The 22188-nt window shown below is 40.1% G+C and overlaps 2 protein-coding genes and 1 long non-coding RNA gene across 5 annotated transcripts in view; 2 read left to right on the top strand and 1 right to left on the bottom strand.

Moving 5' to 3' along the window:
* Positions 1-5344, top strand: part of nat15 (N-acetyltransferase 15 (GCN5-related, putative)) — a 12383-nt gene extending 7039 nt beyond the window's left edge. The window contains exons 1-3 of one of the 3 annotated variants that reach the window (XM_034893734.1): positions 1602-1878; positions 3386-3553; positions 4168-5344. In XM_034893734.1, the coding sequence (XP_034749625.1) occupies positions 1613-1878; positions 3386-3542 (423 nt within the window). In that variant the 5' untranslated portion in view covers positions 1602-1612 and the 3' untranslated portion in view covers positions 3543-3553; positions 4168-5344. Of the gene's footprint in view, positions 1-1601; positions 1879-3378; positions 3557-4167 lie in introns of those variants that run through there. The other 2 variants (XM_034893736.1, XM_034893737.1) reach the window with 2 other exon arrangements.
* LOC117957737 overlaps positions 1-22188 on the bottom strand; it is a 24605-nt gene extending 2417 nt beyond the window's left edge. The window contains exons 1-2 of the long non-coding RNA XR_004659578.1: positions 22039-22188; positions 11132-11134 (exon numbers count right to left, since the gene is read on the bottom strand). This is a non-coding gene — a long non-coding RNA (uncharacterized LOC117957737). The remainder of the gene's footprint in view (positions 1-11131; positions 11135-22038) is intronic.
* The window catches only part of carhsp1 (calcium regulated heat stable protein 1), a 30260-nt gene continuing 17415 nt past the window's right edge, over positions 9344-22188 (top strand). The window contains exon 1 of the mRNA XM_034893733.1: positions 9344-9568. The gene's annotated coding sequence lies outside the window, so the exon portion shown is untranslated. The remainder of the gene's footprint in view (positions 9569-22188) is intronic.

Here is a 22188-nt window from a genome sequence, read left to right as displayed (position 1 = left end):
GGGGGAGACCAAACCTTCAGAAGTTTAATTTTATTAATTTACTTAGAACAATGCATATTAATCATCGTTACTGTAAATGTGCCAATGTTTGCCAGCAGGCTAATTTTCAACTCTAGTCCTTTGGCCAGATGTTTTGAAACCAGAGAAACTATAAACTGCAAGACATCAGTACGGGTTAAAATATACTTTACTACTTTTCTTATGGAAGACGACAAGACACCATAAAGATAGCAACAGCAATAAAAATAGAAAAACAAGTTGTTACTCATGAAGACAGCAGCTGCAGGAGAAGCTGTGACGCACAGCTCATGGAGGCAATTATGATACCGCTAAGCCCTTCACACTCAATGGGCACAATTTGCATCACACATTATATTCTCTGAGTCATAACTCACTGAAATCTGAGCACGCAGACATACGCTGTCTGAGGATAACTTTATTTGTAACATGATCAATGTCAATTAATCTGATCCGAAATCATATAGAAAAGATACTTCTTACAGCTTCAGAACCTCCTAATCATAGTAGTGTGTACATCCACAGACATTGCAAAACAGGAACTGCTAATTGCTGGTTTGGCATACTTTTAATGGTCCCGGTTTGCCACAATGTAAACTAAAAACCGGGCTCAAGTTGTACACAAATGCTGAAATGATAAAGGATGAGGTGAGTGAGATGTGAGGCTATGATTACACTTGGCTTCTTTTAGAAAAGAAAAAGTTGACGAGGGCACTTTTGTTGTTTAAAAAAATAAAAAATAAAACTGCCATGGTTTTTATTCCAAAAATTATTTTGTTGCTATAACAAGTCTACTGCTACAGCCTTCAAGAGTGCTACGTGGAGCGTTGCTAACATTAGAAAAGATGTTTGCAGTTGTGCAATCTAACTTAAGATAAAAAACTAGCAAGCTCCCTGAACAGGGAGCAACCCCTCATGTCCTATAACTGGCTGTGCTCCGACACAAGTCTACCTATTGGCACTTTCTCCACGTTTTCTTTTTTACTTCAAAAATACGCTCTGAGCTTCAGATAAAAAAACACCGGCGATGGCATTGAAGAAAAAAGAGTGGCGCACTTTAAAAAAACACTGTTTACTACAGAATTATAATGTAAAACAGACTTAAAAAAAGACACCAAGTCTGAACATAGCCTTACAGTACACTTGTCCAGCCAATGTTCTCAGGTCTTCATCCACCCTTTGAATTTTAATGTAGAAGCACACACACACATCATCTGGCAATGGAGTGAACATACAGCGTTGTTTGAGTCCGGTGTCCAACAAGCACAGAATGGAAAATCATACGCATTTGCATTAAAGCTGCAGTAGGTAAAAGCTAAAAGGAAATGTTGGAATTAGAGTGGGACCTCGTCCTGCAGCTCTCCCTCTCTATTGAAAAGCCAATAGGAATGCTGTCTCCCTCTGAAACACCCTGTGATCTAGCTTTCTCTCAGACCACTTGAATTACAATATGGTGTTATTATGTAATTAATACCCGATGATGCCAAAAATACTGCCTTCCACAGCTTTGAATTTGGACTAAAATTTGACCTTTTTATAACACATGCTTTTAGTAATGACCTGTAATTGGCAAAGCCATATTTCATTCATTTTAATGAAGCTGTCTCTCCCTTTGAACCGTTCAGGCTCCTTACTGCTGGACAGTTTGAAGGAGCACATTTCAACGACAGCCCAGGACCATTGTAAGGCCATCTACCTACACGTCCTCACCACCAACAACACTGCCATCCACTTCTACGAGAACAGGGACTTCAGTCAGCACCACTACCTGCCCTACTACTACTCCATACGAGGCGTCCTCAAAGATGGATTCACATATGTGCTCTACATTAATGGGGGTCATCCGCCCTGGACGATATTATATCCTTTTGTAAAAGAGCAGGAAAAGAAGACACTTGCTCACTGTCCACTTAGTGGACGGAATGTATTTATATTTCACTCTTAAGGCCAGTTAATGCTTCTGCATTAAATCGATAACGTACCTAGGTATGAGTACATACGGTGTAACCTGGCGTGCACCTTTAAAACAATGTAACACGTCACGGCAACGCAGACCACAACAACTGTGATTGTTCCACTCAGCCGGGGCTTGGTAGCGTTGCGTTTCCCTCTACTCATTTCCTGTTTCTCCCTCTCCATAAACAACATAGATAGAGAAGAGAATCAATAGATTGACGCACACACCAACGCACTAGTATGAACTTCAGACCACTTACGTAGGTTATGCCAAACGCTATGGGTTAACTTTTGCTGAGCGGTAGCCAATAGGAGGGAAATCTTGTGAATCTGCCTCCGATTTATTCTCCTGTGTATACACATATGCCATTTTAAAAATGTTATGCAAATTAAAAGAACGTGATTTTCTTATAGCCAACTTCATGATACGTTTCTGTATGACTAAACGGACGTTAACAGTTAGCATGGCAGAGGGCTTCCCAGGCAGTTGGCCTGCCTGTAGAGTGTTTATAGATCTATTTGTTTAAGTAGTAGCATTGTAGTAACGTTAGCATTGAAGCTAGCAATACACAACGGTAATTGAACTTAACCAAACACAACTTTTAATGTGGCAAAGTGTGTAACCAGAGTAGAAAACCTTCCAAATAGGTTTGTGTTAGCAGAAACGTATCAACACCAACAACACCACAACAAATTGTTTGCAAAACGTGTAAAGTGTACGCTTTAGGCATCATGTTGTGGTAACATAATTCCACTAAGAATCTGCTGCTTTTGACCAATACAGTGGAGTTGTGGTTGAAAAAAAACAGCGTTACACCAAAGCTTTACTTGCTCCAGTGAGTGCAAGCATCTTGATTGGGGGAGATGACATGCATAGATCTTTTTTTTTGTTTCAGGTAGTTTATATCGACAATGTTCTACTTCCGGAAATTCCACCGAAGATCTTTCATTTAGGCCGGATGTCCGTTTCCTTCCACTTTCTTTGTGTTGGAATTTTAAATTCTGGCTGAGGACTATGGTTAACTGCTCCTCACATCTCTGCAGGGTAAATCCAGACCGCTAGCTCGACTATCTGTCCAGACAGACTTTTCTGTTGCATGACTAAAACAACCTTTAAACGTACACGTTCCTCCAAATCAAGTTCCCTCCCGAGGCTTTTTTGCAGAGGCGTCAATGCGCTGTGCTGCGCTTGACGCCCCCCAAGACAATTGCGATTGGTTTAAAGAAATGCCAATTAACCAGAGCTGGATTTCTCCTATCCCGGAATGCTTTGTGGACTCACAAGACCCTCCTCCGCAGCGCTGTGGAGGAGGGTCTGCCAATGCAAAACTATGTTTCCGGCAATCACCTCAAGTAGATGAACCAAACATAAATGTTGTGTTTTTCATATTCTCCTTAATTCCTGTCCCACTGACTATATTCAGCACATCGGTTCAACCCTGGCCAGCCTGAGCCCGTGCTCCCTCCCTCAGAGGCTGTACCGGCAGGCCCAGTCCCTGCTGCGCTCTCTGCTGCCCTGGTCCAACATTGCCTCCAAGACCGGCATACAGTACAGCAGAACAATGTGACACTCAACATGGTGGGTGGGAGCTGTGGTGACAGGACCATTCGATTGTAGCTAATGGCTAGTGCTGGGTATTGTTCAAAAATGTTGGATTAGTAATATTAATAATAAAAATAATGTTTACTTTATTAATCCTGCAAGGGGATTACAATGTTTTCATTCTGTTATTACACACAGGCCTGAAGTCTGACTCATTACTGGGCCACAGATTCAAAAGATTTTCGGGTTCACATCAGTCACTTAAACACCAATGTATGAAATGGGGTCCAAGTTGAAAAATACTGAAACACCATTATCTGTGCAAATTAGCACATATTTAATTAGACAATGCCTCATTTTTATGAGACTAGATCCGTTTCTGTTTCAGTTTGTGTGGGGTCATGTTGCTTAAATCCTGTACTGTATTGGCCCACACGCGCTGATGAGGTTTACTCCTTAGGTATTGAACTTTGGTATCGAATGATGAGGAATTCTTTTTCAATACTCGATACTAAGCAGGCAATTTGATAAGTGCCAAAAAAGTATTGCATTCGGTACCCAGCACTACTGTTAACATGGCTTATTTTCTGTCTATTAATGGATGTCTGATTTTTCTCTTTGTCTCTCTTCTGTCTCTCTGCTTTCTTTAGGACCGCAATCGTTTCTCATCAGTACGCCCCTGTACACGCCAAGATGTACAAGCACACTCACATTCTTCAATCTCGTACGGCTGTTCACACACTAGAAAATGAATCCTGATGCTACATACATCTGTAACTGTTCACACAGGATCCAAGTTTGCAGCTGTTGTCCTGGGCCCCAAAGGGAAACAGGGTTGTTGCATTGCAACGTCACCGAAAGTGCAATATTGGATTATTTTCTGGTAAACAAAATCTGGATTTCTTTTAATTACTTTATTACTATACTATCCTGTGTATATACTACACTATCACATAGTTCCAACAGTAACCTGTGTTTACCCAGTCATACCAAAGCAGAGCAGTGTCAGACCCACTTTCAACCCAGGCAGCAGAGCAAAGCCAAGGACCTAGTTCATATGTTCACCCAGACACAAAGACGGCAAACACAGGTTATAGTTTGGGTGTAGAAAGGGTGTAAAACACACACACACACACACACACACACACACACAAAACACCCACAAAGAAACCACACAGAGACTAAAAGGTTCAACCCTGCCTATTTGTCAATCTCCTTTCATCCTGTCCACCACTGTCACAGAGACTCTGTATCCTGTTTGTATATTATATATACTAAGCTAATATATAAATTGATCTCAATATGTATGTCTATTCTATGCTGTCATTAGTCCTAGTTGATAGATAAATTCCCCCATTTTTTGAGTATAGAATGAATCCAGAGTCACTTTTTAAAATAGAGACTCAAGAACAGGTCAAATTGAATTGGTCTGTGAATCTATCTAGCTAGCTATGGTAATATGCTAATAGGCTAGTAGAGTATTGTTGAATAAAGAAGATTATACACAGGAAACTTTGAGAGACAATGTAGACGGGTGATATATTTAGAAGCAACTGGAGTTTTCAAATAGGATTCTTCCCCTTTTGAAAATCTTGATTGTGTGATTTGCTGTGCGCAACAAAAACGTGAACATGTCAAAGTATGTTACTCAGTACTTGCAACACGTACAACAACAGACACCTCACATTATGCAGTGCTGTTTGAAAGTCTTAGATACAAATATGATCAAACCACAGAGCCTTTCTACATTGTTTCTAAATGTTGCCCATGTCTACTTCATAGAAGAGTAAAGGGGGAGCAGCTTGGGTCCTTATATTAGAGATTTTTTTTTAAATGGCTGCAGCCCTGTCTGTCTGCTTCCTGGCTGTAAAATTGCTGCTAATGTAGAGAAATGTCCATTGGTTTGTCCAGATTTTAAAATATGGCCTAGATTGGATTTTTATGAGGAAAAGGATGTGTGTGTGGGTGGGTATGCATGCGAGCGCATACACACACAGGGTCCAAGATTACCATCCAGCAAGTGCCAAATGTTGGTCTGAATTGTCTGAGGAAGACAAATTAGTAAGGTTCAGCTAACAAGTTGACTGGTAACTTTAACAGCGAGTAACATAGCAGTTTCTTTATTTTATTGCATCTATGTTGCACCTGATCCAATGTAGTCAGGAAGCAAAAAGATTTTATTCAGGACATAGCACTGAAAAGGGAAGGGTTACTGTGAAAAATGTGAATCCACTGTTACAAAGTGAACGTTTCTGAGTTTACCCGCCCTGGGCAAGTAACTAAAGTCCATTTCAGACTTTGTGTATGCAATAAATTTGTTTGATTTGATTGATTGTAAAGACTGAGTCAGCGTGACTGCCCCCGCTATAGTACTATTTTACATTGTTATAATGATTGTCATTGTGATTGTTTTCATTCCCAATTAGCCATGGTTTCAACTGTTTGTTCTGACCTTCTCCACCTACACCTCCCATAATGTAACGTAATAGCATATTTTGTTAAACAAGTCTGACTGGTAAATCCCATTCAGACTTCCAGTCAGGTGTTTGGGCTTTATTTTTAAAAAGTGTGTTCAACTTCCAAGAGATAACCCTGATAACATATTCAAGGTTAATTTCTTATAATTTGAAAAGCTCCCACGGAGTAACAGAAGGCATACATACATAGTTTTACAGGTGGTATAGTAGTATAGTATAGGTGGTATAAAAGGCTTCCATTGTGTCCTTTCCTCCTTAAACATCTGGTGCAACATAGGCGCAATAGTAGCATTAGCATCCTGCCAAAACAATGCATCTCAAGGACCTCAGCACTTGTAGAAAACAGAATAAATTTCTTTTTTCTGATTTTATCATTAAGTCTAATTTTTTTTTTTTGTTGGCTTTACTCGGTCCAGGATTATGAAGGCTTTTCTGCACAATATTGTTTCAATAATGTGTAAAAAAAGAAGCAGGTTTTGTGTTCAAATTCAACAGTGTGTTTGTGTTTTTGTCCACTGTCTGTCTTTGTCTTTTTCTCCACATTGTACACGTTTGTTGTTATGTAACTGATGCTCTTGCCAGGGGCAAGAAGAGGAATGTGCCTACGGCTGAAGGATCATTCAGGACTTCCTATTTCACCAATGAGGCTCAAACAGTTCAACCTTTTGGTAATGTAACTTATCAGCTGCACAGAAGCAGTCCACGTCTAATGTTAAGCTGAGGGATCCCTGAAGAGGCAAATTCACTTTTAAAACTGATTATCTAAAACTTACTTAGTGGTAAATCTGGATGTTTAGTTGTAGACTTGGTAAATGTAAAGCCACAAAATGAAAATGTCCAATCCTACTTTAGGAAAGGTCCATGATCTCACCTGTACATTAGTGTGGTGTTTATTTCTAAACAACCTACTAAAGATTTTCCTCAGACGGGATCTAGGTAGTCCTAAAATGGCCAAGAGAACCATCATCATTTGCGGTACGTGGTTGAAGAATGCATTGCCAGTCTCTAACTGTATTCATTTCAATTTTAAAGAATGGATAAAAACTGTTTTTGTCGCCCATATTGTAGGAAACAAGCCTAGACGCAGCAGTACTTTGAGCTGAATGCTAACGTCAGCATGCTAACAATTATAATGGTAACATGTTGATGTTTACCATGGTCACCATCTTAGTAGTAAAGCTGATGGGAATGTCTTCCAAATGGACTGTTCTTATATAGCGCTTTTCTAGTCTCACCGACTACTCAAAACACAGACACACATTTACAACTCAGCATCTTGCCCAAGGATGGGACTGCAGGGCCAGGGATAAAAAATATATATATCTGAGGGGGACGCAACAACAATCCAATCAATAGTTGTACAGACATTTCAATCCAAACCACAAATGTGAACTTCATGGGGGCGCTAGAGGACAATACGGGATGATTTGTCTGTACAAAACTGATAATTCCCTCAGTGGGCTAGTTGTCTGGATATGTCAGCCTGAAGCAAAGTAGTGGACCAGTGCTCTAAAAACATTAATTGCTGTGTGTTCATCGCGTGAAATATTCACATAAAAGTAATTAAGTTGTCTCTTAGCCCTGTGTGTTTGTTGTAATCAATGGCAAAAACAGTCGTCTTACCAATTAGCAGTGTTAGAGCCAGCCATGTTAACCCTCTGAGGTCTATGGCCATTTTTGCACTTCTTTTTCATTTCACATTTTAAGGATATCTGCATATAACTAGATACCAATTTGTGTTTCAAATCAAAATGTTCTGAACACACTCAGCATTCTGTTCAGTGAGGCCCAAATTTGTTCCAGAGCATTGCGTAAAGAGACAATGTGTTTACTTATTGAAATTTCTCAAATCTCTTGAGTTCACATAAGTCTGGGTTCACAAAGAGTACCATATATTTTGGTTGGCATTGCTTTCTAAATTTAAGCCCCAATTTCCTATGACATTACTTTAGCTGTTTCCCAGTTTCTGCACAGAAAGTCTCTTTGGAGCTCTCATATGTTGCTTTGTAACACGTGTTATTATGCTAAAACCAGTTAATAGCTGATGGATGCTATTGTTTGGCTGTCAAACCTAATGGCACTCTTACAATGATGAAAATGTCGGTTCTCTTTAAAATTATTTTTCATGAGGTGTGTATTTTTGTTTTCTCGTTGCCTAACCTCTGTACATGTAAAGGGCAAATGGGAGGCGGTCACATCTTTGCCTCATCTTTTGTTCCCGCTCCTGCTCCTGCCTCTGCTCTCTTTGTTTTTTCCCTCATGCGTTGAACAAAAGGGATCAGCAGTCTGTGAGGGTGATAAAAGAGGACGATTGAAAGAGGTATTCTAGTTAATGCACATTGCACCGCTGCATTATTTCAGCTACAGTGTTGGAGCGGGGCCATGTGTTTTATCATCAGATCACACACAATATTCCATAGAATTCGGAGTCCATTATGTAACTATACAACACATTTACAGAATTAGTGGACAGTTATCTAGTTACCGTTTCTTTCCCCTCAAACAAATACAGTTATGTCACTCCTTTTTAATTACACCTGTGCTTTACTGTAAACATAAGCTATGTCAAAATGTATCTAGTAAAAAAGGCCTATTCTTCTAGAAGATTATCTTCTACTTGATGAGTACTTGGGACTAATGTGCAGCATATTGTTGGCACCATCATTTTTTCTAGGTGGTTTATTGTAGTTATTGTAAATAATTATAATAATTTTAATTTAGCCCCAGTTTGTGCCTCTCCTGTATTCTCAATCTAACCGTCTGGATGAAAAAAAGTTTTGTCAACTGCACAATGAGATTTTTAATTGACTTGCCAAGAGGTATTTTATCTAGCCTACTACTACTACCAATAGTAATACTAATGGTAATAATACTTCAAGACTAGTAAAGTTGAATAGAAAGTCTTTTGATTAAATGCTTGGATAGAAAAATGCTTATGGTTACATAAAAGAGTGGTAAACATTGTCTCAATGTTCTGGATGAATAACGGTTTAATAATTGAAATGAAAAATTTAAATTTCGAATCATGAAATTGTTAATTGTAAAATGTATTGCAGTTTAAAAACTGTCCATATTCTAATATGTTTAAATTCTATCCTATTGCTGTATTATACGATGATTTCGCTGTCATAATTTCACTGGCAGAACTGGGCTTCCGTACAAATCATCACCTGCAAACCTACATCAATGTGCGGTAATGGAAACTTTGCGTTGGTTGTTTGTAGCTTTATTTTAAAGTTATTCTAAAGTTTACGGTACACTGCGTGTTTTTGAGCTCGCACTATAGCGTTAGTGACGGTAAAGGATTCACAGGTGACGTTACTGTGGATTCAGTCACGCCCATCGTGTTGAGAGAGAGAGAGAGAGAGAGAGAGAGAGAGACAGAGAGAGAGAGAGAGAGAGAGAGAGACTGCCTTGACTCTTGGACCTCACACCAGCACGTTGTGTATGGCGGAACGGAGGAACAAACAAACCAAACGACCTAAACCAAATCCCACTCAAAGTTGTATCGTCTTGGTGGACGCGTATTCTTCAGCTCAAGAACATCTTCAGCGGTGAAGTTGGAGGAAACAAGGTGAGTGTTTTACAAACAACTAACGTTAAGTAACAGTTTTTACTGCGTGAACGCCATACACACGGATAATTACCGCAGCAGTTAGCTAAGTTCATTTCTCATCACAAGCTAGCTGTTAATAGGAAAAGGTATCTTAAGTGAGCAGTTTGGTTTAGGCTAATAACATGACCATAAACACAACATTAACATGTATTTGCTTTCTCTTTCCAACTTTTGGGTCGCGTTCAAGTCGACTGATTTACTCTGTCCTTTCCATTACGGATGGGGTTGTCCTGGCGCGTTAATTTCCTTTGGAGATGTGGGAGGTTGGGGGGAAGGCAGAAACGAACAACAGAGTGTGTGTGTGTGTGTGTGTGTGTGTGAGAGAGAGAAAGAGAGAGGGAGAGAGAGAGGTTTTTATTCAGAGACTTGAAAAGATTGTCTCTCAACACAGACCTCTCTTTTTGAGTTGAAGTGCTAGAAGATGAGTTTTGAGGGTGCTGTAGAGATGTAGGATATTGCCAGTAGCGTGTGTGTGTGTGTGTGTGTGGGTGTGGGTGTGGGTGTGGGTGTGTGTGGGTGTGGGTGTGGGTGTGGGTGTGTGTGTGGGTGTGGGTGTGGGTGTGGGTGGGTGGGTGGCTGCATAAATCACTCAGGAGAGGAGAGGTGGAGGGGAAACCCTTGTTTTTGAGCCCATGTTCAGGCCTTTTGTTGGTTGAAACAAAATGAAGCATCAGCTGATGTGATGGGCAGTGGATGCCTGGGAGTAGGCCTGGGCCGGTTACCAGTTTCAATATGCCGCGGTTTCAAAAAGTTACAACTTCAAAACCCTCAAAGGTTTTAAGCCATGCATTCCTGTGATAAAAGCTGTATTTTTATGAGTCTTCGATAAAATACATTGTGTTTAATGGAAACGTTTTTACCCAGACATTTCAAAATAATACATTTTAAAGCCATAATTGCAATATCGTGAAACCGTGATATTTTTTGCTGAAGGTTATCATACCGTCAGAATTTTATACCATGCCATGCCTACATGTGAGCTTGGTTGCTTTAGTGCTTTTGGTTAAAAAAAAGTTCCAGAATTCTAATGAAGGGTATCGGTTTCATTCAGGATGTGGACGGCTGTAAAAGGTTGAGGTGCCCCCCTCCCTCCTCAGACCTGCACACAGATTAGATTAGCCATAGACCGATTTACAGCTTCTTGAGGCTGTTTCTGATCGATTTAAGGCTGAAGTAGGTTGTTGTTGTTGAATACCTACGGGCACATCACTGCATGTTTCAGCTTGTTCAGGGGCTGAAAAGGCTTTCTGTCACTTTGAGTGTCTATGTGTAGGAGTAAGCCTAAATGGCCTTGGTCCCTTTTTAAATTTCAGTGCAGTATTCATCCTGTTCACACGAATATCTGTTACTAATCCTTACAGTATTTTGATTGTATTATGTTGTTAAACCATTTTTTTTTTTTAAATGTTCACACCATTCACACCGTTTAAAAAAAAAAAATCCACTGTGACAAAAATGTCAATGCCAATTAAACTTCAAAGGGAGCCAGCAACATGTATTTTGTTACTTATCCAGTGTGACATACTAAATACTCAAAGCTTACAATTACTATGTAGTATGGGTTGATGTCTGGTTTTGCTGCTCTGGTCAGGTGTACAAGCTTAAACCGGTTGGATTTAATCCAAACCAGCTAGACTAGTATTTCATTATGACATGTTCTGGGAAATAAAAAAAATAGGCTACATCAGCAACCTGTGCCGGTGGCGTCTACGTGCAAAACCAAATTTTCCAATTTAAAATAAAAAATGTATCTGTCCAATAGAACAATGCCACCTTCAATCACACCTCACTCTATTGCACATGCTCTGTAGAGAAACACAGAGAGAAGGAGAACAATATGACAACATGATTGAAATATTATATGGATAAACAGACTCACTGAGCCACTGTGTCTGACAGGCCGGCACAATTTATTGCCAATTAAAGGCTGGCAACATGAAGGAGATCAAATTTCTACAGGGGTGGTAGCGGGAAATTGGTGCATGTTGTGTCTACTAGAAGGACTAAGAATACAACCCTGCATTGAAACGATGTTGTCAGATGTTTTCAGCCATATTGGTACAGTGTTTTAGTTTTGGCAGTTGGAATAGCATTGCCCTGTCCTGAGTTTTAATAATCCGTTAAAGCATGCACCACAACATGATTCATGATGCGATGTAGTATTGGCATGTCATCTTGACAAGTTGAGCAGTAATGGGAGTAAATGTATCCATTTTGACCGTTGTGTCATCTAGCAAACTGCAGAAGTCCTGGTGAAGTGCGTGATAGTCAATCTTTCTCTATACCATTTTGAAATGTCAGTGCTACCATAAGCATGTGGTTGCCGTTACATCTTCTGTCCACTAGAAGTGCTTCTAGCATTAGCCTGGCCTTGAAAAGGAGCTACGTCATGGCGCATTGCATCCAAGGGGGTAAGTGGAGCCCCCATGGCGCCATTTTAATGCTACGAAGCTATCACCTGCAGTTACCATCCCATTGACTGCCGTTCATTTTGACGTCACTTTGACAGTAAATAACTTTACATCTGAAGCGTTTCCAGACTCTTATTTGTCCGTTGTTTATTTCTAAAGAAACACAACAATGTGTAAAAGGCTCCATTACCTTGTATCTAACGTAATGAGTAGCAGACGTTTTTCTAAAAATAGACTAACGATTGTGTAAGAACCACAGGACTTGTTGTCGCGTAGTCGCCAAATCACCGTACTGCCAGGAGAAGCTCGCAGACAGTTTTGACTTACATCAGATTAGGTTTAATTACTAACCTTAAAGCCCATGTTGCAGGTTTAATTTTGCAATGAGTTTGTGCAATTTGCTTGTTGGTAGTAAATATTTGAACTGTTATCAATTGTATTTTATAGTGTAGGATATCGCAAAACTGAATATAATACGAAAAGTAGGCACAATTTTACAGTGGTTCCTTCTTTCCCCCACAATGCATTGCATGACGTCACGTTGGGGAGATAACAGAGCAGCCTTCGTTGTATTTACCGTTGGTCTGGCCTGATGTGGCTTCTGGTTTTTTAATATTAACAGTCTATGGTCTCGACCGAGTCCATGTGACTTTATTATATCTTATAATATTGGAGGGAAAGTGAAACACAGCTTAGACGGGAATTTTGTTCAGCTTTTCACAAGTTTAAACCGCTAGCTAACGCTACGCAGCCGGACGTTAGCACAACAGCGTTAGCCTAGCTAGGTAAATATTACGACTGCCTTTGGTGTTGTCTATATAAGCGTCCATGTTGTCAACTTCATACATGTGGCATTAGTGCACCTTTTGTACCATAACTGTATTTAATGAAATAGTAAGCTTCGCTCCTACGAGATGGGTGGGTATTTGTTACGTTACACACAAAGCTAACTGGCAGTAGTTGGCCTGTACGGATGCTAGTGGACATAGCTAACGTCGCGTAGGTAGCCACCAACTTTGGCTGTAGAGTTTTGGTGAGCTAACCACGACAGCGTTGTGATCCACAATCAACCTGCAGTGGTGTTTGAAATAGACACACGCGTATCGTTTCTTTCCCCGGAGATCCTGGACATTATTTTCATTCATGGCGTTACGTTAAATAAAGAGTAGCCCGAGTGCGCGCGGCCTGGAGGGACGCGTCCTACCACCAGTCGGTGTGGAAGCCGAGCTACATCTGCGGCGAGCAGTCTGCAGACCGGGGGAATAAAGTTCCGATCCTCAGTTTAAGAGTCTGAGCTCCGTGATTCATCCAAAGCCTGGACTGGTGTTGATGTTTCAACCTCACAGACAACGGACTTGGAGAAGCTTTAAAAAAACTTTTGAAGGATGCAACGGTGTACAAATACGTGTACCGTTGAGTATACTGTGAACATGTTTTATGGAGTTCTCAGCTTATCGTAATCCGTAAGATATTGATTTTGCTCCAACCTGCTCCTTCCTTAAAAACTTCCATATGGATTTATTTTAAAGTGATTTCTTTTCTCAAATAAAAAAAACATATGTTAAATTTCACTCTGTTCATTGTTGTTTAACCAAACTTTAATGTTTTGGGGGGGACCATGATCCTAACGGATTTAGGCATCGTCAGATCAGCTGATCGCGGGGCGAGCTTCCCGACCGGAGGCTCACTCGCCTACACCACCCGCTCTCCACCGCAGCTTCGCCGCCACACACACGCACCGGCCAAACAGCGACACGTTTTCACCGGAGGAAGAGGTAAACACTTAGAAAAAACACTCTGGATGCCTTCTATTCCTAAATCTAGATAAGTGTACCAGTACCTATCTGAACTAACGACATGATCCCTGTCCCTGAATAGATAGAAAGAAAATGTTGACGTTCACTCGCTGCTATTCACTGACAGTAAAAAGTAAAGTCATTGCATGCTCTGCTGCGTTGCTAAATAAAGGAGATAAATGATGAGACTTTCCCACAATCTTGACAATTCCTCATTTGCCCTCTCACGTCTGTCAGGTTGGTAATTATTGGGCTGCTGGCCTTTCCTCCTCTTCCTCATCCCAGTCACTCACCGTGGTTCTAGTGCCAGGCTGAGACTTAACTCCCTCTTGTGACGTCATCGCTGAATTGACTCCATAAACCCGTGAATACCAAAAATGACCAAAAACTCACTTTTAAAACTATAGGGAGACATTTTTAAAAATGATATACATATCTTGAGTGTTTTTTGTACCCAATAATCAACAGTGGTGGTTAACTTGCAACATGGGCTTTAACTAGCATTTTAGTTAGCAGTAATTTGCCTGTGTCAATGTTATCTCCTAACATATATCTACGCTCTGCGTCCCTGCTTATTAGGAATGATTGAGATTTCTCTTGCACAGCTACTAAGCAGCTGCACTTTTTTGCTGATGTTCCATTTTTTTCTTTTTTTGTCATTATCCTTGTTAAGGTAATGTTTGTCTTTCAAGTGAGAGAAATGGTGAGATTTTAGATATGAATGCAGCATACTAGGGCTGCACAATTAATCAAATTTTGATCACGATTTTGACTTCCCACCATCAAATTTGCGTGATTGAGCGTTTTTTCTTTTTTAAATGCGTCATTTCATAGAACAATCCAGGTTTTTTGCACAGCCAATCTGCCGCTCCGTAAACCCCTGTCTGCTCATGTGCCAGTCAGTTGTTCCCTGCATCGCGCAGCTTAGTTTCTAGATGTAGACAGTGACAGAGGTCAGAGTAACGGGAGGAAAATTCAACAGATGGCAGTTGTTTATACGCCGGTCTCAAGGTTTACCGGTTTACCAGTTTACCAGTAAACGCAACGTTTTGTCCCGTCTGTGTTATTCAGACAAAAGCAGTGAGCATGCCAACGCAGTGCTGGTCGGTGGCGGTGCTAGTTAGCTTCTGTTTGCTCACAGGTTCTACGCGCAAGTAATATTTTTCCTCTTGGACGGACCGATGCACCTAATGTCCTCGCATCCGCTGCAATGTTGTTTATTTCGATATGGTTTAATTTTGCGTTATATGACCCATTTCTTCTGTAAAGCCGTGCCTGTGTTGGATCTCTCCTCTGCTCTCTCTCCTCTTACTCTCCGCGCAGCCCTCCACACAGCGTCGGTCCACACTTCTGACATTTGTCTACAGTTTTAATTTTTTATTAACACAGCTGTATATTGTTAAAAATGGGGGACAAACCTGTATTTGTACCAGTGTTTCCGCTGGTAACTCTGCTTTCGTGGCCGCCACGGCGAAGAACACAGAAGAAGTTATTGAATGGAACTAACTTCAGTTGGTAGAGTAACAGCGTGTGAGACGGAGCTGCTGGACCTGGGCCAGAGATGTGGCCCATGGCCAGAATATTATAGTTTATAAAAATGCAGCGCAGTGACGATACAGACATTTCATACACACAGTGTGTGGATCCGCCTTTCGACCCCATGCTGTGACAAAAAAAATTGTGTTGGTTAAAATCAACAATTATCATGATCACAATATTGATCAAAATAATCGTGATTATCATTTTGGCCATGATCGTGCAGACCTACGGTATGCTGTATCTAAGTTGTGACTTACAACTTTCAGACACGTTGCCCACGTCACAACTACGTTGTCAAGCTCAGTTGGAGGCTGCGCAGTAGCCATCTATGGAAAAGTGCTTCTATTTTCCTTCACTGGTCTCCGTCCAGAACGACTGGATCTGTTGGTCCATTTCTTTAACTGTCTATGATTGCATGCAACTTTCTTTGCGTTCATTTCAGTGTAGTGAAGCGGCTCTTTTGTAAAGGCTAGCGGTGCGCGGTTAGCACAATGACAGGACTGTTGAAACGATTTGTTATAAACTAAGTAACAATACTGTTAGCTAAGATGCTAACAGAATTGATAATTAAGCCAAATGGTGCTGTCACTACTGTCTTATTGATTTATAAGCAATGTGTTTCTTGCAGATTGTCACATTACTGAGAGTATAGCTATTGGAACGTGATCTACAAAGTTGAAGCTCATACAGCTGTAGGGCAGCTATCATAAACTTTAGCTGTCTCCATGAAGCTCCTAGCTAAGCTAACACTAGTATAACTCACAACGCAGGAAAGAAGAAAGAGCTAAGTAATGTTAACATAAGCACTTGGCTCTGTGGATGATGATTTTAAAGTCATGTTAAAACTACTCTGGAACAAGTTTGATGAAAGCTTGAAATCGTCACATTCTCTCTCCATCTTCTAGAAAAATCTAAAGGAGACATTGCTTATAACATGGTTGCTGAACCAGGATCGTCTGTATTCTGTGGCATTTGTCTTTGTTTATTGTAAAAGGAGTTTTAATTTTTTCATTTTATGTTTTTGTCTTTGTATTTGTCTGTGTTTTCTTTTGTGAATTGAGTTTTTAGTGTCTGTAAGAAGTGCTTTAAGAAGCTTATTTGGGCTTCCACATTTCACACGTCCTACATATGATCATTGTACCTTCTGGAATGTTTAAGATGAAACTATGACGACGTGTGAATAAAAACTAGGTTAAGTCTCTGCAACATCACAAGGCCAAAGGCTCATGATCTGCAAAGCAACGTCCTCGTTTTTGTCCACTTAACTGCTTGTATCCACTCTGCTGTTAACTGCTGCTAGACCACTTTGAACCCTCACTATGGTTTTTATGATGGGGGATGGAGCTTGTTGTGAAGGCCCTACATGTTGTGCAATATGATCTGCTGTAATAGTCCCCTGTGAGCGCTGGCTGGCAATAAAGCAATGATAATGAGAGAGAGCTACTCGATAGAGAGCTACTGAATTGGAAAAGAGGAAGAAACAAAATAAAACCACTATAAATAAAATACACCGTGCTCACGGCGGATTATATTTCCCTGCACTGCACCTTGAAAATGTCACAATGAGCAGAGACAGGCCTGAAGTCAACAGTTCAGAGGTTATTGTTCTGTTTATAGAAACTACATCCTGTAGTTGCATCGTGCGATCATACGTGAATTTGCGAGATCTTGTGGGTCCTTGTGACTTCAGCTGTCAGGGTATTGAAGGACGCCGGAGCACAGAGCCGACACGTACGTTTTTTTTGTTGCCAACGACTTCTCCTGTCGTTGTGCAAGTGACGGATAAAGAACCTTGATCCTTGGATTTTTGTACAAATTAAACAGACAAAATATAACTTGTTAAATAGTAAGGCTCATTGGTTTTGGTACCTTTGAAACAGTGCCATGCTAGCGGTTTCCCCCCATTTCCAGTCTTTGTGCTAAGCTAAAGTATGCTAGGCGGCTGCTGGCTGTAGCATTATTTTAATTACACAGACACAAGATTGGTGTCAGTAATCTCCTCTGACTCTCTGCAAAAAAAGAATAAGTGTATTTGTGTTTGTTTCAAAGCAACTGAGGGAGCAACTTTTCTTTCTCTACTAATCCGGCAATTATAGCCTTCAACATTTGGTTAGCCTAATCATTTGCTCTATCAAATGTACTTGTTTTGTCCACAACTACCAAATATTAATTTACAATTTAAGAAAACAAAGAAAGGCATCACAGCCTCAAATTGGAGAAGCTGGAACTAGGTAAGCTCTTACATTTTTGTTCCCTAAATTATTATTTAAAAAAATAGTTTTCAACTATTTTTTTCTGTCATAGACAACATATTTCAGATCTAAATGCAAAAACAATGACTACTGCTACTCAGAATGTATATGTGAGTAGCAGAGAGGTCACTTGAATGGCTTCTGGTGGCTTTGCTGTTCTTATCCCCACATCACTCAAGCAAATACTTTGGGAAACGTGTGTGAAGGAAAATTGTTACACCGATATTGTGACGTGATAATCCTCAAACTTTGCACGTAAAGTAATTCCCGCTATGTAAATGGGCTTCGGCAGCAAAATATTTACTGTGAGCTTGCGTCCGGACATGTAGCCGGGCAGTAATCAGATTTCTCTTCCACTCCTTACTTTGTTTGTTATCCTCCGAGTGTAGGAGCGATATTTGATGTTGCTGCTAGGAGAGTTTTCTTTTTTGTCTTTTGTCCCAGCTTTTTGCACAGAATCAGTGATTAAAGCGCAAACTGTTTATTTTCCTAACAGTCAAAATGTGTATAAATTTAAGAAATAAAAATAATAAATGATAAAATATAAATGTATATGATAAAAAAATCAATCAATCTAATTGTCACTTAATATTTTGTAAAAACGTTATCACTGAATTGTAGTCCTGACACCTACAATTCGTGATTCTTGTGAAAACAAATAACTTTCCTGGGATTTTGGGTGTTATTTTGTGTCTAATGATTCCACACGTGTATATAAACAAAAATATGGCGTTTTTTGAAAATGAAACCATGTAAACATATTACAACCTCAAAATACAATTATAAACCTGAAAATTAGCTTATTATGGGCGATTTAAAAACCCACCGGGTGGAAGTGCTAATTTTAAAAAGCTGCTATACTGCCATACAGTATGATTTGAGAAAGCTGCTAGCTGATTGCTGGTAAAGCGTTTTGTGTGGAGTCATTTTGCTGGCTCACCTGCTGCTTCAGGGTGACTTTGACAGGTCACTCTGGCCCAAAAATCGATTCACCTCGGTTTTGGGATTTTATTTGCAACCATTTTTTAAAATCATTCCTTTTTTAAAGTTTATTTTTTGGGGATTTTCCCTTTTATCATCAAGCAACATTGGATAGACATTGCGGAACAACACTCAGCAAAGGGCCGCAGGCCAGACCCAAACCCGGACCGCCGGAGGATCCAGCCAACATGGGACGAGCCAGAGGCTCCCTCTTTTAAAATCATTTCTATTTCCCAGAATCGATTTCTATGCTTTTACCAATGATTGACCTGATTATTTTCTGTATATATGGTAGCGCTACGTCATATCTGTTTCCCACAAAACAGACGGAAAGCAGAAAATCCATGTTGTGTACTTCTTGACTGTGATGTGCATGCTTCTTAGAAAACAATTCATTTTTAGAATTGTCTCTATATATTGTCTCTAGAAGTAGATTATTCAACTTTTTGTTTTGTTAAAGAAGGAAAAGAAAATCTCAATACTCAATAATACAATACAATGGAATTGCAATACATCTAGAACCGCAATAAATGAAAGGTCCATTTAGCGACAATGGTATCTTGTCTCATTTTGGCCAACCCAATGCTGAGCAGAAGAGAGGAGTCATTGTCATTTGGAACTAGCCGGCTGGGTCCAGTTCCTGGCGGGAAGCTCTGTTGTTGTTGTTGTTGTTGTTGATACTGCTGTAGCAGAGACACTATTAAGTAACAGATAAAGGGGCCATACCTCCCTATGTCGTTCTCTCTCATCTTTTCTTTCCGGGTCTTATTCTTTTTCTTTGTCTCAAAACTTTGTTTATCAGGGTTTTCCTACCATTCTTAAGGCTTGCAGCATCCAACCTGTTTTGGGCAGCACCTCAGCAAACAAATATAAAATCAATGTGAGCATCAAATCTAACTAAAGGACTTTGACTGTGCAGCTGTGCAAAAATAGGATTTTACTTTTAGGAAGCTTTAAAAACTGTCTGGAGACTGTGGTAAAACGCCCGATCGCGACGCATATTCCAATTGCGCTGGCGTTCGGAAAAGGCCTTATTCGGAATATCCAAACGGAATATAACCTGTATCAAATTTAGAATATTGTCTTGTCCAGAGTAAAAACCTAGGGATCAACGCTGATGCGTTTCAATATTATAATATCCAAAATCTAAGATTAGAGCTGCACAAAAAATAAAATTTGAATTACGATCACGATTTTGACTTCCCACGATCAAATTAGCGTGATTGAGCAACTTTTGTTTTTGTTTTTAAATGCGTCATTTTATAGAATGCTTAGCAGATCTAACGCTCAGTCAACCCCTGTCTGCTCATGTGCTAGTCAGAATTGTTCCCTGCATTGCGTAGCTTAGTTTCAAGATGTAGACAGTCACAGAGGACCGAGTAATGTGAGGAAAATTCAACAGATAGCAGTCTGTTATACGTCGGTCTCAAGGTTTACCAGTTTACCAGTAAACGCAACATTTTGTCCCGTCTGTGTTGTTATTCAGACCACAGAAGTCTGTTAGCGTTTGTTAGCTCACAGGGTTTTAGGGCGCAAGTACAATTTTTCCTCTAGGTCTCACTGGTGCACCTAATGTCTTTGCACCCGCTGCAGTGTTGTTTATATGGATATGGTTTAATTTTAATAAGAGGCAAACCTGTATTTTTACCAGTGTTTCTGCGGGTAACTGCTTTCGGGCCCGCCGCAGCGAAGAACACGGAAGAAGTTATCGGTGCCAATACCAGTAAAATAACAATGTGCAATAGAGCATAGAACACCATAATCAAGTGCTTTTAATGGTCAAAGTGCAACCACTAGTGTCCCCAGACACATTCCAGACTTCCGGGCATCTTTTCAAAAATGACTGTACAACAACAGTGTTTCTAACAGTTCCGTACCCAGAGACGTTACAAACCCTTGGTAAATATTAGAGATGTATTTGAAAGATGGAGAACGTTTACAGCCCAAAAGGACGCCAAATTGGCTAATTTCCTCCTGAACTGGTAGCTAAGCATTAGCTTCTGGCTAATTTATGACAGCTACAAGTGACGGGCATTTTATGTCATATCAACATTTGTGTACTCACATTGAATTATATAGCTAGTGTAACGTTAACTGAGTTGGTTACTTGCAAAAACAAATTGAGACACTGCCAGTAAAGTGATCCCAGCTATCTGGAGGTTGGGTGCTACTGACTCTCGTTCATATTTTTCTAAAAGATATGAACCGGAAGTAGAAGGGCGTGACTACAGCACCTTCTGTGTGACCCCCTCCTTCTTAATGTATTGACTGGAACACTCTGAAGGTCGCCCTTACCTATTCATGCCTGAATACACAGACAATGAACTAAAACTAATGGAGGAGAATCAGAGAGCTAGTTAGCAGCGCTAGCAGCAGAGAGTAGAAACCATCAGGCAAGTGCCATTTAAATAAACTCCTGGTGTACCTACAAACTTTCCGGTGCCTCGTTTTATGAGTACACAACCTATTTGTACTACTTTAGAAGTTTGGTACCATTCAGGGCATTATTAGTGGGATAGATTATGAGATACACATTTGGTTCTATCAGTGCCTGTGCTAAGCAATTTAGCTTATAGGGCCAATTCGCCCAATGTTTGACCAAGGGGGGAAAACAAACTTCTATGGGGGAGTGTTTGGCTCGAGGTTATGGAGCAAAGGACCCTAGGGCGAAATTATTCCCAACCATCCCTTTTAAAAACAAAATATCTATTTGCGTTTTGGACGAGAGAGGGAGAGAGAGACAGATTTTGAGGGGCTTTAAGATTGTAATTAAACAGATCCTCTTAGCAGCAATCGATACACCATAGTATTGCAATACTGTATTGATACATGGACGCAAAGTATTGATCTTTTATTATATATGTGTTGGTCAGTTTGTCTGCTTGACAATCCCGTTTTACAGAAATGAAATTGAAGAGATATGAACGAACGAGAAATCCATCTTTTTAGATTAAACATATCTTCACAATGTTTCCTTTTGGAGATGTCATTTCAAATTGGGAAAAAGGTAATAAATTTCAGAATGTATAAAATCACAATAAAATTGTATCATGACATAAGTATCAGTGTTTCTTTTGCCATCGTTTGGGGTGAAAGAATTATATAATTATGTTATACGTTCCACAAAAAAAACGGATGGCAAGATATACGAATACATGCAATTCGCTTCTCGTTCCGTGCCGTTACAAGTTCAATTCATTTTAACTTAGGGACTGGCTACATTGCACGCGTAACGGATGCGGAGCTGACCATCCAACGCTACACTTTCATTATCATCAATGAAACTGGCTACATCGGGCACAAGAACAGTACATTGGTGCGTATGCTCCGCAGAGATCCGCTCTACAAGCTTAAAATAACAGTTTTCTTTTATATTTTTTACACAAGGTGTGTGTGGCGGCACTTTCACATAGAAATGGATTATAAAGTGTTATTCTTTTAAATTACACTTCCGATTTACAGGAAATTACTTAATGACTGTAAATGAGCGTATTGGCAGTTTCATTTTGAGGGTTTCTGTTTTTATTTGTTTCCCTCACGTGTCCTCTGATAATAGCTGACAGTAAATTGAAGTTTTCACAGCGCTGTGCCAGCTCCAA

Source organism: Etheostoma cragini, chromosome 15 (assembly GCF_013103735.1).
Source record: "Etheostoma cragini isolate CJK2018 chromosome 15, CSU_Ecrag_1.0, whole genome shotgun sequence".
Classification (NCBI taxonomy): Eukaryota; Metazoa; Chordata; class Actinopteri; order Perciformes; family Percidae; genus Etheostoma; species Etheostoma cragini.
The sequence above is the reverse complement of the archived record's forward strand: the minus strand, read 5'-3'. Positions and strand labels throughout refer to the sequence as shown.